Source organism: Mesocricetus auratus, unplaced genomic scaffold (assembly GCF_017639785.1).
Source record: "Mesocricetus auratus isolate SY011 unplaced genomic scaffold, BCM_Maur_2.0 Super-Scaffold_100026, whole genome shotgun sequence".
Classification (NCBI taxonomy): domain Eukaryota; kingdom Metazoa; phylum Chordata; class Mammalia; order Rodentia; family Cricetidae; genus Mesocricetus; species Mesocricetus auratus.
Genome location: NW_024429207.1, coordinates 8,241,799 through 8,259,607, shown reverse-complemented (window position 1 = coordinate 8,259,607; position 17,809 = coordinate 8,241,799). Strand labels below are relative to the sequence as shown.

Sequence of the window (17,809 nt, the reverse complement as noted above, 5' to 3'; positions counted from 1 at the left end):
GGACGCCCGTGGGACACAAACGCCTCAGCCGACGAAATCTCTCGAAAACGAAGCCTTCTGTTTCCCGGCCCTCTAGCCAGGGGCGAACAGTCGTAGTGTGGTATGCTCCGTGATGGTTGGTGTGAGGCATGCTGGGAGTTGTAGTCCGTCTGCCGGAGCCGGGCCTTCGGCTGGCCTTGACGCCACTTCCGGGCCGACCTTGGCGTGCGCGAAGTCGTCTTTCCTGTCATCTCCAGGTGGGGAGCCTGGTAAGTGATTCTGACCGTCGCGTGTTCCCTCCTAGGACTTCGACAACCTTTAAGAGAAAGACTCCAATCCCCTGGGAGGAGCGGGGCCAACGGTGGCAGTGCGAAACGTCTTCACTTGGGTCTCCCAGCTGCTACACGTCCGCGCCTCAGCAGCACCGGGACACTGACCCTGGGGCCAGTCATCGCGAAAGAACTTTTGATTTGGGAAAGACAGGCTCAACTTCCGTCATGTACCCTGCTCCCCTTTTACGTGACGTCGCACTCCCAGCTTTCGGTCCTGTTTCGTAGCTCAGCCAGGTTCCGCCAACTGTACCGTAGATGCTTATCTTCTTCAGTTATACTTTGCACCCAGAGCTTTCTCTCCTTTCTTCCGAACCCAATTCATGAATCCACGTAACTGCTTCCTTTTAAATAGATCACTCAAAGCCAGCAGTTGTCGAGCCGAGTCATCGTCTCCCGCTCGCTCAGAAAACATCTCTTCGGATAACCCAGCTCGCCCCTCTTGTGCCCACCAAGCACTTGACACATGTGCCTCACCTCACGTCAACAATCAAGCCTTTTGGATTCTGCTTCTGAGTGTCTATAACATCACCCTCTTTACCCTTACTATCCTTGACCTTTGACCCTGCCAAACTCCAATTGGGTCATATTCTAAGTGGTCTTTTTCTTTGGTTTGGCTTTAAGACATGGTCTCACAAAACCCAGGCTGCCCTTGAACTAGGTATACAGCCGGGAATGACTTTGCAATCCCGATCTTCCTTCTGGGTGTTGGGATTATAGCCATATACCTCCACACCAGTCTTACTAGACGTTATTTTAAGCTTTCAGTAGCTACTTGCCCTTCAGATTTCGGCTTAAATGTTATATTCCCAGAGAGAATCTTGATGCAGAAGCCTAAAGGGACCATAGGGCTCTTAAGGTTTCTTAAGGAATCCTCACATTACAACCCTTGGAAGTTGTATCTTTTTTTTCCCCCAGATTTACAGAAGAGACTAGACATGGGTGATTAAGTTAATCAAAATCATACCTGAGTTAAAATTTACTCTTTTATATCTTCAGTTTATTTAAGTTTTTTATTGAAATAGTAGTATTGTTCTTTATCAAACATCTTATTACTGGGCTAGTCGGTAGTAGCATACTCATTTAATCCCAGCACTTGGGAGGCAGAGGCAGGTGAATCTCTGAGTTCCAGTCCAGCCTGGTCTATATAGTGAGTTCCAGGACAGCCAAAGCTTAACAGATAAACCCTGTCTTTAAAACTCACACACACACACACACACACACACACACACACACACACACACACACACACACACGGACGCACAAATGCACATTATGACACAGGTGTTTTGTTGTATACCGTTCTCTTTTGTCGTGTATCATTCACTACCTGAAACTCAGCATATGGATCTAAGTAAAAGACCTGCTAGTCTCTCCCATTCTGCAGATGCTGTTTTTCCCTCTCTGTCAGTGGCAACATTGACCCGGGCCATGTAAGTTCTGTCTAACATGCTTTCTCTATGTGCTATTCCTGTTGCTGGCAGTTAGATTAACATCGTTACACCCTAGTCTCGGTGTACTTTCTAAATGTAAAATCATGGTTGGGCCTTTTTAAGATAGTGAGGTCTACCAGTGTCTTCTCTCGCCATCTTCTTCTCTCACTGGTTTAGCCACAATCTCTCAGTGTTCGTCATATCTTGTGTGTGTGTGTGTGTGTGTGTGTTTCAAGGCAAGGTTTCTCTGTGAACCCTTCTGGTTGTTTTCCTGGAAACTCACTCTGTAGACTAGTCTGGTCTTGAACTCACAGAGGTCTGCCTGCCTCTACCTCCCAGTGTTCCCACCACCCTGCTCTTGTCACACTCTTAAACTAGATTTTTTTTTTTACCGTTGATGTTTTCATACCATTGCTAAATGCATCAAGACTGATTTTAACAGCATGAGCACATTGCTTCTGAGCCACTTTTTCACATTGTAACCACTATGAAAGGAATCCAGAAGGCTTTTACTATCCTTGTGCCTGGGACAGCCTTATGCCAGTGAACTAGAGACTCTGGCCATGGCTCCTGGGTGTCAGAGGTTTAAGCTCCCTGGGTGATTTCAGTATGAAACTGTGGTTTGAAAAACCCTTTTTTAGGATTTGCATAAGGAATTAACTCGTGAAAACAGTGCAGAATTAATGCCATATCCTAAACTGAAGTGGATTCTAATTCATGTGAAGATGAGTTTGTCCTGCTTCACAAGGGAATTGTTACATTTGTTTTAGGTGACCCTCAAAGCTATGGATATACTCTTCAGAATAAGAGGAGGCTTTGATCTGGCTTTTCAGCTAGCCTCTCCTAAAGGTACGTCTTCCCCAAACTTCTTTTATTATCGGATTTATAGTTATGGATTTTGAGGATGAGATAAGAGAATAAACTAAACTCAAATTTAAATACTATATTTTAACTTCCTTATTAGCCCACAGGGCACCTCTGTAAATTAAAAGATTTAACCTTTCTTGTGAACCTTTAGGGCTGTCTTGGAAGAAAATTGTCTTTTACACAGGCACAGAGAGAGAGGGGGGAAGGGAGGGAGGGAGGGAGGGAGGGAGAGAGAGAGAGAGAGAGAGAGAGAGAGAGAGAGAGAGAGAGAGAGAGAGAGAGAGAGAGAGGGAGGGAGAGAGAGAGAGAGAGAGAGGTAAATAGACTGCGGGAGCTGCACATTGCAGAGCTGTAATTGTATGGTGTGTTACCCCATGTCCTGGTACCCAACTCTTTTAAATGCTGTAGTGTATTGGAATGTTAGAAGAAATTTGTAGGAGAAGAAACTCATGGGGATTTTTATAAGGGAAATCCCAGGATGTCTGCTAGCTGGCGCTGATGCCGAAAACTTGAGATACCGAGTACCCAGGGAGAGATGTGGGAAATTACAGCCAAGATGCCGTACTTTTTAGATGCCGCTGGGACATTGTGTTCAGGTTTCCAGGGAGCACTTAGTGGAATCTGAAAGTCAGGGGAGAGTGGTCAGAAAAGAGGGTAGAGAATGTGAGATTGGAAGGACACTGGGTAACGACCTGATGATAAATGAAATCATCCCTACAAATGCTGTCGGGATGTTAGAGCCCACAGGCGTTCAGAAGGTAAGGGATGAAAAATGAATGGAGCACGAAGAGTGGCTGCACTCATACCCTTGAGGGTATGAAAATGTTTATAACAATCATTTTTAAAAGCCAGTATTGGTTGTAAATTGTTACAGACACACTAAAAGCCATTAGATGAAATTTATGGTCTCAGAATTCTAAAGATGGAGAGGCCAGAATTGTGCTAGTGATTGAAAAGTAGGGAGGGCACTTGAGAGTCATGTCTGCTGTCTTCTGTTTTTGCCTGGTGTTTAAAAACATCCCTGTCCAAAGTTTGAGAATCTTCTGATTTGTTTGCCTTTCGTTTAGAAATGTTTGTCAAGAACGCACTAAGACAGGTGTTGAACGACCTGACTACCAAGCTGGCTTCAGACGCTCTCGTGTTCAGAGTCTCCAACAGCTCTGTGTATCTGTGGCCCAACGGTGTCACAAACGCAGGCGAGCTGACTGACAGCTCCCCCTGTAAGAACATAGTGCACCTCGTCCAGTGAGTGTTTAGACAGTTTCTGGAAATATTTTCAAAGCATCGTTTCGCACTTGTAAATGTCTTTGTACATTTAAATTTTAGATTTGAGCAGGAAGAGGATACAAAGCGAAAATTCACAAAAAAGAAAGACAAAAAGTCATCAGACATGGTAAGCAGATCTGTCTTTTCTACAGATAAAAGCAAAATTAAATCCTTGGATTTGGAGCTAAGTTAGTATAGGTCATAATTTAATCTTGCCCTCCTAGAATACAGAGGCCTAGAAATGTTATGTGTCCGTTTTACATATCTAAACATGTTTTCTTCTTGTAATGTGTAATTTTGAAGGTTTTATTTTATTTTTATCCCGAAAAGACAAAACTGATCTCAGTTTTGCTTAAAAGTAAAAAAAAAAACTCATTCATAAACTTGATAAGTAGACCAAACACAACAGAAATCCACCTGCTGAGCAATGTTATTTGGAGATTTTCTGTTTTCTGTTTTTACTTTAGGTCTGTGCAACCGTGGAAAGAATAGCATATTAACCCAGGGGTGCCCTACACATGGCCCCAACCCTGTGGACAGTCTGGTTCCATCTTTATTTGCCACACACCCTGCATTCATACAGACTGTTCTGGAGCAGAGAGGCATTTCCTGAACTTACTCTCTATAATGTAGCTTTATATATCATCACTTAAACCTCTATTTACCCTTCATATTCAGTGTTTAATGTTTCACAAGTTGACTCTTAACTGTCTGTCTGTACAGCAACAGATAGTAAACATAGATCTCATGCTGGAAATATCAACCTCTCTGGGAGCCACAGCCCCCATCATTGAAAGGGAAAATGAAGAACACCACTACATTAATATGAACTTGCCAATCGATGCAGTTGTAGCTGTTGCTCCAGAAGAAGCCTGGGGAAAGTAGGTATATTTTTAGTACTACTGCCACATTTAAATGAGGACCCTGCTGTAAAGTAAGCAGAACTGAGTTCTTTTAAAAATATGACACAAGCCATATCCAGGGTGGTGGGCTGGTTTTACTGTGATATACTCCTTATTTTCAGCCTAAGAGTTATTGAATGATTAAATATTTATTTGGAAGAGGTAGGATAGTGCACTGAAACCTAGAAGGCTTCCCGTTATCCAGCCAGAGAAAATATAGTTACTTGGACTTTACATAATTTAGACTTTGTTTGACAAGCCTTGTCCAGTGAAAGTTTTTTTACTTTCATATTAGCTATACATCTTCATTGTAGCCGCCATATCTTTTGTTAATTCACTTAAATATTTTCTTCTACAGAGTTCGAAAACTTCTAGTGGATGCAGTTCACAACCAACTAGTTGATGTGGAAAAATGCATTTTGAGATATATGAAAGGAACATCTATTGTAGTCCCTGAACCACTGCACTTCCTACTGCCAGGGAAAAAAAATCTTGTGACAGTTTTATATCCATCAGGAATTCCAGATGCTCAGCTGCAGGCCTATAGAAAGGTAAAAGTGGACCAGTTATGAGAAGAAGTCCCTTTGTTTGAGTTTTGCTTAAGTATAATTTGTAGTAAATATAAATTATTTTATGGTTAAATTTAAAAGTATAGAAATGGGCTGCTGTATAAAAATTTCATGAAATTTCTTTGTAATATGTTTAGTAATGAAAACATGCTAGCTTAGTATGGCATGTAACATTTTGATTTCGGTTTTCAGTGTGGATCACATAATCATGAGATTTTATCATTTTCCATAGTGAAAAATAGAAATGGAAAGATGCTTAATGCCTAGAGTAGCTGATGTATGTTATGAAATCCCTTCCTCAGCCGTTACCTCCAGATCTGTGAGAGAGACAGCAGTGCAGTGCAGAAGGAATGATGGAATCCATGCTAATTCTGACTGTGATACATGGTATTACTGCAACCACAAAGGTTGTTTAAGTTTCATTAGAGAAGTTTTGTCGAAAACCTGTCCAGCATTTAAAGAAATGAGATTTATCAACAAAAGGACTGGTTCTTAGAATATGTCTTTTGGACCTGTGGCATTGTCTGGCACTCATCAAATTATGTTTGTAATTTGTAGTGTAACGCTAGCCCTCCATACTGCTCCAAAGTTGATTTTCAGACACTATGCAAGCTGACCTATTGAAACCAATAGAGTACATGGGCAATTGGCCAGACTTCTTGAATAACTATTGTATGTTTTTATGAGGTTGAGAAAATAGTGCATTATAAGTGCTGGTATATTCATGCCATCTTATAATTGCACTTAAATGTCTAAAGTATTATAAACATGGTTTTCCAAAGTACTTTAACATATCATTGTGAATTCTAATTTCTGATTTACGAAATATCCCAATTCTAGCAAGTTATTTTTATGTTTCTGTCTTCCCTTCTAGTCTCTGCTAGAGGAATGTAAGTTGGTTTCAGGTTTTCACCAATTGACCTTAATGAATTAAGTCATGTTTTTGAAAACTTACTGCTAACATGTTTTGCTTAATAATTACTGATTTTGAGTGTTTTACTAAGCATCTAAAATTCTTCTCTTTGTTTATTGATTCTGGTTTGATTTAGGAGTTACATGACCTCTTCAGTCTGCCACATGACAGACCTTATTTCAAAAGGGCTAACGCGTACCACTTTCCAGATGAACCATATAAAGACGGCTGCATTAGGAACCCACATGCTTATCTGAGTCCGCCAAACATAGAGGGTAGTGTGGTGAGTCTAACTAGTTCTCACAAGAGTTGGCCTATTGTTGGCATTCATTGTTTTGGATTGGTTCCCAAGAGAAGCTTTTAACAATTGATTCCTACTGTTCGTCATTCCTAAAAAAAGAACTTAACACTTGTCTCTTTTAAGCCTTTGTTTAAAACCTCGTTTAAGGAGCCAGATGTGGTGCTACAAACCTTTAATCCCAACACTCCAGAGGCAAAGACAGGTGTCCAGCCTGGTCTGCGGAGTGAGTTCCAGGCTACACAGACAAACCCTGTCTCAAAAAAACCAAACAAACAAACAAACAAAAAAAACCTCCTTTAAGATAGCTGGAGTTAGTGGGTGGAGCAGTGGCTTAGTATTTAAGAGTGTTTGCTGTTCTCCTTAGGTCGTTCACGAGTTCAGTTACAAGCACCCACATCAAACGACTCACAGCTGCTGTCAGTGCAGCCCTAGGAGACCTTAGGCTGTCTTCTAGCATGCACACACACAGAGTCTTCTTTTTAAAAAATAGCAGTAATTAGCTTAGAGGGGCAGTACACATGCCTTTAATCTCAGCAAGTCGAGACTGCATCAAAAAAGATCTTTAGATGAAATGATCTTAAAGGGTTATAAATAGAGAGTATTTACCACATTTCTCCTCCTAAACAACATTCTCTGATTTCTCTAAAGGTTTGTTCCTTTTTTCTCACTCTGCACTTGACTAATCATGCTAATTATGGGGAAAGTTTCCCCAAGCCACAGTAAGGACAAGGCTAAGATGCTGCACGCTATACTGTATAGCATGTATCTGGTTGCAGACTCTCGATGTAAGTAGCTTAGCTAACTGGATTGTCAGAGCTCGAGGATAGGGGTTAAATTAAGGATACATGAAAGTCTCATTGTCATCCAAGAGTGGGAGCACAGGAACATCCAGGTTTCTTAGAAACAGTGGTGCAGGGACTGGAGCTGACTCCGGCTCTCTGACGGCCTAGCTGACTCTTTGCTGGCATTCCACGGCTTCCCCCGTGTGTGCTTGGCTCCTGATTGCCCGCCCTCTCTTTGGCAGCCTTCTGCAGTCTGTATCTGCATTGTTCAGTTGTGTAGAACGTTTTCCTGGGCCTCTAAGCTGTTCAGCGTGTGTTCTTCTCAACTGTACCCTCTGCTCTTACTGCTGGGCTTACCATGCACATCTCAATGTAGGTCTCAAAGAAAGGAAATGACTGGCTGTCTGTGGTGGCCTTCATTCAGTACCTTCTGAGTTTCTCAGGGAAATCTAAGAATCAAATGATAAAGGCTGTGGGAACGGGGAGAGAGGACTGAGGAGTCCTGTTTTGGTCTTAGCCATAATATCCCCATCTGCATGAACAACCAGCTTCCTCTAGAAATAGCATTAGCTGGACACCCACCATTACATATACTCCATGAGTCAAGAGTCAGCATTTTAGAGATGATAAATGATTTCACTTACTTTGAGAAGATAGGAAGAAATCCAGAGAAACCCATTGTTACTACGATCTTGCTCTGTTACTGAATCATAGAGTAAGAAATAGAGAATATAATGGTACAATGGAACTCTGAGTGACCCTCTATAAGCTCCTAACTTGAATATTTATCTCTCAAACTATTTTTAGAACTCCTGTGCATATATATGCTATTTTTGTTTCATTTTTATCTCTTTATTCCCCTGAACCATTTCACGGAAAGTTATAAACATTATGTTATTTACCCCTAAACACTTCATCTGATCTCCCAGTAATAATGGATATGTTCATTATATAAATCCAGTTTACTGTGCTCATTATCATGTCTTATTCCCTTTGATGATATTTTGTTAAGATTTTTTTCATTGTGGGACAGTGATAGCACACATCTATAAAATTAGCACTCAGGAGACAGAGGCAGGCAGATCTCTGTGAGCCAGGGCTGTTACACAGAAAAACCCTGTCTCTTTTCTAAGAGATTTTATTTTAATTGTGTGTGGGCACCTGTGTGAAGATGGCCGTGGAAGGCAGAGATACTATATCCCTCTTGAGTTGATTAACAGGAGGTTGTGCGCTGCCTGGTGTGGGTGCTGGGAACTGACCTCAAATCCTCCCTCCCCAAGAGCAGTATGCACTCTTAACTGCTGAGCCACCTCTCCAGCCTTACGAATATTCCTAATAACATTCAGTTTTGTTAGTGATTATGGGATGTTTTTCCTTTTGTGAGTCACATTTACCTAGGTTTTAATTCATATAGTTATATTTTCTTTTTAATTCTTCATATTACTTTATTTTTTCCTTTCTTTAAATATTTGCCTTTGATGACCCCTCTTTATAACTTTTGTTTTCTGTCTCACTAATATGGGGTTTTTACTTTGTTTCTTTGATTTCATGTATCTCTTCTACTTTCTTAAATTGGAACTTAGCATATTGTTAGTCTTTCCTGTTCTCTAATGTGGAGTCTTAAGTTGCAGATAAAATGCTACTACTTTTGTTATATTCTGTAATTTTAATCTGATTTTTGATTTATTTACTTTTAAGTATTTTATATTTCCATATGATGGTACTTCAATCTTTCTTTTAGAAAATTATTTAATGTCCGCCACACATTTATGACTTTTGCCTGCTGTTAGGAAGAGGTTCTAAAGCAGAGGACTCATTTGCTTGAAGACAGACTGTGACAGACGATACATACTGGGTAGGCGCAGACGGAAGAAATGTGTCTGTCACAGCTCTGGAAGCTGGAAGTCCAAAATCAGCATCAGGTGGTTGACCTAAAAGTATCCCCAGGGCCATCCTCTTCCGCAGGCGCCTGAGGAGTGTCCATTCTTTGTTTCCTCCGCTTCAGATGGTGCTAGCGTTTCTTGGCTGTGGTCAGAGTTGATTCCTCTTGTTCCCCTGTGAGAAAAATGTGTATGCATGCATTTAGTGCCTATCTGCATAGACCAGAGTAACCCTCACCTCTCCATGTATGTAAAGTGGGGTGGAGTTGTTTTGGAGGCTAGGACAGAGATATCTTTGGGAGCAGCTATTTTTTTCCCTAGCAAATGGTCTGATTATACATATTCAGTTCATGCTTTGTCAATTTGCCTAATCATCTTGGGAGTACCCTGTCTTCCCCGAAATGCCAAGTTTTAAAAAATAATATGCTTTGTCAAAAATGTTAATTTTTAGCATTGTGCTGCAAGGGAGAGCCTTGTGTCCCCAGTGCCTCTGGTAGTCACTAGGAGCACACACACTTGAGCTGTAGCCGATGGCAGGGTTACAAACCTGCAGAAGCATGGCTCCTGTGCCTCAGTGTACGGAACCTACTTATGTGTGTTCTGTAGTCCTTTATTCCTCCTTCCTCCGTCATCATGTACTCAGCAGCAGCATGTTTTTCAGCTGTCTGTCCTGCCTTTGGGGGAATTAGCGCCTAGAGATGAATAAGGTACAGCACAGCTTACAAGCCCATGTGCCGTTGTGGGCAGACAGACATTAGCAGTATAATCAGATTTGAAATATGTGCGCATGCACACACACGTGAAGTCAGGAGAGAGGGGATAGCCATGGCAAAGGGCAGGTGGAGAGAAAGTGAGCATGCCATTTTTATGTAGCCTGGCCGTGGCATTTGAACAGAGACCTAAGTGGAAAAGGGTTCATGCTGCAAAATTAATTGGGAAAAAGACATTTCCAGCCAAGAAAATAAGAAGCTTCAGATCGGATAATCATTGGCATATTCAAAACCAAATTAAATTAAGAAAGGGGAAAGTATAAGGAGCTAGAATTGTTGAGCCAGAACACAAATCTTTCTAGCAGGTTTCTAAGTAGGACCATTGGGAAGGACTCTGGACTGTAAGAAAAAACCAAAAGGATATGATACTAAGTCATTGTTCCCTGAAGGCATTTTCATAAGGGCCTAAAGCAGTGGCTCTCAACCTTCCTGGTGCTGCCACCCCTTAATACAGTTCCTCATGTTGTAGTGCCCCCGACCATAAAATTATTTTCAGTTGTACTTTCGAACCATAATTTTGCTGTTGTTAGGAATTGTAATACAAATACCTGTGTTTTCTGATGGTCCTAGGTGACCTCTGTGAAAAAGATCGTGACCCAGAGGTTGAGAACCACTGTCTGAAGTAAAATTCTTCACTGTCTACAGTAATTGTGACTCTGGTGTTTCTACAGAATGTGCCCTCTGTCTTTAGTATTTCACTGCATTTCTTTTTTACAGATGTGTGTGGTCCAGGGCATCTACGCTTATCATCACTATATGCAGGATCGGATAGATGACAATGGCTGGGGCTGTGCTTATCGGTCCCTGCAGACAATCTGCTCATGGTTCAGACATCAGGGTTACACAGAGAGGTCCGTTCCGACACACAGAGAGATTCAGCAGGTACAAAGCTTGCCATTTTAACTTAAACCAATTTGTGTTCCACTAGCTTTTAATATGTCGTTGATTATTATTACCCCTTGGCACAGATTTATTTTTATTTTGAAGAAAATGGATTATCTTACTGGTAATGAATCACAATACCCTAAACATAAATATTAATAGCTGTATTGCATATGGATTTTTATTTGTGTGTGTGTGTGTGTTTTTAATACATAAAGGCTCTTGTTGATGCTGGTGACAAACCAGCAGCATTTGTGGGATCACGGCAATGGATTGGATCTATTGAAGTACAGCTGGTACTAAACCAACTGGTTGGTGTAACTTCAAGAATACTGTTTGTTAGGTAAGGATACTTTATAAACTGGATACATCATTTTTAAAGGGACAGTTCACCATTTTTATTAAAATAATAGAAGATGACATTTCCTTTCTACTCATTGCTCTTCCTCGTTATCTTATTGCTTTATTATCTCATTTTTTAAACAAGTTGTGACATATACATGTATTCTCTAGACCTAATTTTAGTCTAAATATGGAAAACTTAGACATCTTTGGGTAAAGTTCTAGATACAAAATGTAGTTTTCCAATGTTTAAATCTTCAAAAAGTTTATAAGGAGAAAACCAAATGTTGATCACTGACTATTATGTTTTTTCTCTGTTCTTTTTCTTGCTAACATGTTAATAAACCAACAAATATACAAATATTATATTCAGTTTACATTTTATACAATTCTAATAAGAGAATATATAAATTAGCATATATCAGTTTCTCTGACCATAACTTAATTTTTTATTAAAGGTCTAAGAAGCTTTTAATTTCATCACCACAAATGTTATACTCTGATTTCTCACATATAGTAAAATATTCACTTTAATAAATAAATAAGATATAACATTACTGCAGTCAGCACTAAAATCTCCCAAGAGACAAGAGCTCCCTGGCTCAGGCAGGGAATAGTCCTGAGTTTGATATTCCCCAGGTTATAACAGATATGCCCTAGAGGCTGAGACAGACAGAAGCCTGATGAACCACATTTATGCAGCCTTGAGTAGGGACATAATGGTTGTCAGAGTGAGAACATCGCCCAATGAACTGGGCTAAGCAGTTTGGGGGGACATGTCTATCACCCCAGAAGATGATTCTAGCTATGCCTAGTATAATGATCAGCTATTTTAGGCAAACCAGTACTGGGATCCCATCCCACCCAACTCCTAGGCATAACGTAAAAAAACTGGGAATGACTTTTCTTCTACTTTGTTAAATAGTAAGTTAAATATTTAAAGACTTTCCCCATGAACTTACATTTTAAACTGTCTTGTATTGATAACTACAGTAACCGTGTCTATTGTCTGAGTACTGAAAAGTATGTTTGATCTTACTGTTGGAATTGTGAAAAACAGTGAGAAATGATGTCAGATAAAGTATTAAAGAACTGTTTTTAAAAAGTAAAGTTTGGGGCTAATGAGGTGAAAGACAGTTGCCACCACACCTGACTACATGAGTTTAACTCAAAGGAGCTCATATGTGTTCAGCCAAGAGTTTACCAGGTTTCACCCCACCTATTACATCCACAAAAGGAATGGTTCTATTGATGATTCTGCTTACATTTTTTTTAACTTTATAATGATGGGAAATTTCTTTTGGGCTTATCATTTGATCTTTCAAATATGCAGTGTAAGACTCTGATGATGGTGAGCAGTAGCAAGAAGTTAGCTCTCAGCTAACCTTTCATGAAGGGCAACAAGCAAGGTGTGTGGCTAAGCTCTGATGTGTGATAGTTAGAGATACTAAATAAACTCTTACGGCATTGTCAACTTGGAATGCTGAGGAGTATAAGTACTGCTCCCTCTGTCTGTCTCTTCTCAAAAGTGAAATGGACTTAGTATGTCCAATTATTCCACGATATGGTGCACTCTCCTCCTATCTTCTACATGGGATAGGTGTTACTGACCCTAATTTTAAGATAAAAAGAATATATAGACTGTGAAAAATAACAAGGTGACCAGTTTCAGTCTCATGTTAAAAATCCAAAGAAGCAGAAAGCTGGAATCTTTCCGTTTCTTCCCTAGTTAGTGTCCTGAAAAAGTTAACGTTTACATTGCTTTAAGTTGTATCTGAATCAGGTCCCTACCACTTAATCTTTTTTCAAGATCAACAAACAAAAAGATTAAAAGTATTGTCCTCCCCAACTCATTACTTGATTGAATACTGCAAATAGTTTTCTAATAAGAGATGATTTCTTTTTATTTAGTCAAGGTTCAGAAATGGCCTCTCAAGGACGGGAACTGGCCAACCATTTCCAGAATGTGGGCACTCCAGTAATGATTGGTAAGGTGTTTTGGACATGTCGAGTTCTCTTGGCAGAGTAGAGAATAAGTAAAAATTAGGCGTATAATGTTTTAATGTTACATAAAAGCTAGTCATTTTAAACATCTTAAAAACTGGGTCTGAAGAGATGGCTTAGTGGTGAAAAGCACTGGGGGATTTTCCAGAAGACCTGGGTTCAATTCCTCTATAGTGGCTCACAATCATCATAGTTCCAGTTTCAGAGAGTCCAGTGCCTCTCTTCAAGGCATCATGTGGTCCACAGACATAGATGCAGGCAAAACACCCATACACATAAAATAAAAATTTAAACTTTTTAGAGTAAATTTATACACACCATTCTGAATTTTAATTTCCAAAGGGTAGAGGAGTTGCAAAAAAGATTTGGTAACTAAGAATAAATGCTAAAAAGAAAATGATAACTGTTTGAACATTTAAAAGAGCCAAGAGCAGTATTTTTAAAAGTGATAGCCACTTGGCAAAGCACCATAAGTCATGACTCTGTCACTAACTTGGTTGGTTTTGTGGCACAACAGACTGCTTACCTTTGGTGAGTTTTCTTTGTAAAAGAAGATTTGATTAATTGAGCTAAAGATATATGATTCTCTGAAAAACTAACAGAAGGTGGAAGACACTAGTGTGTAAGAAAAGGAGGTAGGTAGATGTCAGCAGCATATCCAGAGGACCGAATGGGTGATGGCCTAGAGATGCTCCGCAGATGCAAGAGCAGGAGAGGGACCTCTGTGATCAGTGCTGCACTGGGTGGAGTTTGGCCCCTTGGTGGCCCTTCCTCAGTTGATTTTAGGGTTTTATGGATATAGCGATAGAATATAAACTTTATATGATTATAAATATGATCACAGTGTTTCTTATATAGTTCCATATGTAACACAGCAGTTATTAATCATGTAATCTTATCCTTTCAAGTATATTTGCCATCATGGTCTTTTACAATATTGGGCAGACTGTTCTGATACTGTCTTAAGTCAATTAATAGGCAAAACAATAGTTTTTTATTTGAACTGAATAAGCAGTTGAAATTAATTTATGCCATTATGTATTTCTTTTTTCCTAGGGGGAGGAGTATTGGCTCACACAATACTAGGAGTTGCATGGAATGAAACTACGGGGCAGATAAAATTTCTAATTCTAGACCCACATTATACAGGTGCTGAAGATCTGCAAGTAATCTTGGAAAAGGTAAATATCCATATCACATAAGTATAAGACACAAGGTAAAAAGAGCCAGAAATGAAAGACTGCTGCCTGGCCATTAACAAAGATAATAAGCCAAGGGCAGTTGTCCTCACAGCAGTGTTTCTAAGTCTGTTGCGTAATTATATTTTATATAGGAAAGACAACAGGAATCACAAAAGACAACATTTTTAAAAGCTTTGCTATTTACTAAACATCATAATAGAACGTGACATATTTCCTTTGCAGAGTTTGTAGCATATACAGTTGTGTTCTCATCACTGTCTTAAAACAGGATAGCAGAATAAACTTAAATCAACTCTGAAGAGGAGACTGAGCGGTTAAGAGCTCTTGCCCGTCTTACAAAGGACCCAAGTTCAGTGCCCAGCACAGACTAAATGTGGCTCACAACCACATGTAACTCCAGCTCCAGGGCATCAACACCTCAAGGACAGATATACAATCAGTGAACCAATAGATAAACAAAATGCCAGTCATTACGAAGATGTGACTACTTCTCATTTATGTACACATAACATAATCATTCTATAAAGACTAGAAGCTGAAACAAATTTAGAAGTATTTGTTGGCATAATATTGACTACATGGGGCATAAACCTGAATTGATTTATAGGCAGCTAATTCTCACATGAAAGGCTGGTGAGATGATTCAGCAGATAAAAACACTTTCTACCAAACCTGAGGACCTGCGTTTGATCCCCAGATCCCACTTGGTAGACAAAAACTAACTCCTGCAAGTTGTCCTCTGACCTCCACAAACACAAAATAAATAAAAGTGATTTTTAAATTTTAAAATAATAGCAACATTTTCCCTTTCAGTAGCAAAGTATCGATTCATCTGGCATTTATGAGTACCCAATCAATGTCAGCCATAGTGCTAAACATCTCTGAGGGGCTCTCAGTCTACTAGAGAGGGACAGGGGACCCTCCAAAAGGATTCTCAGACAAGAAGTATGCAGGTTTAGGCTTAGAAAGCTGTGGAAGAACTCCTTAGATGAAGGGAAGAGAAAGATAGCCTGTTCCCCAAACTGCATGAACTACATATCCCGGTGAGGTGGGGGCAAGGGAGACAGGCAGAAAAGCTGAGCTAGGATTTAGATTTTTATCTTAAAAGCAAGTGGAGACCTTGACTGTTTCATCATGGGAGCGATACAGTTAAAAAATGTGCTTCTTTCTGACTGACTAATGGGCTTTGCCCTGACGGAATTATCCTGAAGCAATTAGATAAAGGGAGCCATCATCCCTGATTACTTTCCCTGAGAATGTTGCCAGTTACATTTTTGTAGAATGATTTAACAGCAGAAAGCCCTTTAGCCCTCTGATGCATACAGCAAACTGAAGCCAAGGCACAGCCTCAGGTGGGCTCCACTGTCCTTGGTTCCCATGGATCAGGTGAGTCCTCTTGTTTACTGGCTGGCTCACCTTGCTATCTTACACAACTCAGGACCACTCACTTAAAGGGGGGTGCTATCCACAGTAGGCGAGGCCCTCCTCTTCCAATTAGCAATAGAAATGACCCCACTCATGCCCACAGGCCACGTAATGGAGGCATTCCTCAGTTCACATTTTCTCTTCCCAGGTATGTCAGGTTGACAACCAAGATTAGCCATAACACCTCCTAGCTTTCCTGTTTGACCTCCCAGGCTGGTCATCAGGAAATACAGATACATGTCTTTTTGGCACACACTATGCCTATTTCTCGATCTCTTAAAAAAAAATCTGGTTTCTAAAAGGTCTGACTGTGTAAGAGTAAAACGCCAAAGCAGATAGTGTACAATGTTATTTGTCTACTCTGATCTTGTTTAAATTTTCACAATTAACAAAAAGAGAGAGGGGAAGAAAAAGGAACATATTCAGTGACCTCTCCCTCCTCCATTCTGTAAAAGAGCTAATGCACTCTGTCCTATGTAGAGTTCAGGTCTTCTCCAGACACCAGCAACCTCTGAGTCAGAGTAACTCAGCTCTCAGCCTAAGTATTCCGCATTGCATTTGACCTCGATGTAGCACAGGCCAGTCATCAGCTTCCTTCAGTAAAATCAATCTGGGCGTGGTGGCACACACCTGTAATCCCAGCATGGGTGGGAGGTGTACAACTAATTCAAGGCCCAGGCTGAACTGCATGGGCTAAGTTTAAGACTCTTGTCTCAAAAAGAGAAAATGAGTGGTCCTAGAAGAAACTTGATACAACTTTCAAATTTATAATTAAACCACGAAAAATTATTCTTTGCAGGAGGAAAGGATTAAACTGAAATAAAGACTGGAAAGCAAACAGCCCATGAGGATAAAAAACATAGAACTCATGGGGCTGGCTTGGGTCCCATATTTCATATCTAAAGTGTCACTGAATAGCACATATGTGCAGACTACTAAATAAAAGTTTGCCAATAAAGCTATTACAGCTACTGATGCCCTATATATTAGAACCAATGAAGTAGTGTCTGAACTAACAATCGCTAGAAGTAATTTTTATTTTGTTTTTTGATGACTTCTAGAGTTAAGTGTTAAAGATTTGTTCTGTTTAAAATCTGTATGGAAAGGATGTCTTAGTTTATTTTCTGTTGCTGTGATAACCGCCATAATCAAAAGCAACTTGGAGAGGAAAGGGTTTATTTCATCTCACAGTCCAGAAGTCAGGGTAAGAGCTGCAGGCCGGTTGTGGAGGAAAGCCACTCACCGGCTTGCTCGGCTTAATTTTCTTTTCTGTTTTTCTCGTATGATCCAAGACCACCTGCCCAGGGAGGCACTGCCCTCGTGTACTGGGCCCTCCCACATCAATTATCAATAAAGACAATTCCCCACAGGCAAATCTGATAGAGGCATTTTTCCAATTGAGGTTCATCTTCCCAGATGATGGTAGCTTGTATCAAGTTGACAAAAAAGTTACTGTTCTTCACTTTGAAAATCCTTGAATTCGATTGGTGTCTAAGTCTTATGTCGGGGTCCTGCTGACAGGGGTAGTTTCCATTGTGGAATCTTGGGTTATAAAAGGTTTTCTTTCCTTCCTTCCAAATCTAGGGCTGGTGTGGATGGAAGAGCCCAGACTTTTGGAACAAGGATGCATACTATAACTTATGCCTTCCTCAACGACCAAATGCTGTTTAAATGCTATTTAAATTATCTTGGAGTCCCTGAATGTGGGTGTCAGTGAAGAGGCCTAGGTAATCTATTGAGCCTTGGGCAATAGATCAGTATTTATCCCAGGTATACAAATGGACTTTGGACTCCCATCCAACAATGAGAGATGCACTCTCATCCTGAACCCTTGGGGGAGGGTCTAGGCCCTGCGCTGAATGAAATGACAGACTATGGACACCCCCATGGAGGGCCTCACCCTCCCTGGGGAAATGAGGGGATCTAAAAGAAACTGTTCTAATGTAAATAAAAGCAAGCATAA

At 40.3% G+C, this 17,809-nt stretch overlaps 1 protein-coding gene across 1 annotated transcript; it reads left to right on the top strand.

The window, feature by feature from the left end:
• Window positions 1-147: 147 nt before the first annotated feature.
• Ufsp2 (UFM1 specific peptidase 2) lies at window positions 148-17,667 on the top strand. The gene is made up of 12 exons (XM_013110869.3): window positions 148-248; window positions 2,512-2,590; window positions 3,676-3,853; window positions 3,935-4,001; window positions 4,598-4,755; window positions 5,135-5,327; window positions 6,395-6,541; window positions 10,709-10,873; window positions 11,092-11,216; window positions 13,127-13,203; window positions 14,276-14,400; window positions 17,431-17,667. Exons 2-12 carry the CDS (start codon window positions 2,527-2,529, stop codon window positions 17,515-17,517), a joined length of 1,386 nt encoding a protein of 461 aa, XP_012966323.1. The 5' UTR covers window positions 148-248; window positions 2,512-2,526; the 3' UTR covers window positions 17,518-17,667.
• Window positions 17,668-17,809: the final 142 nt, after the last annotated feature.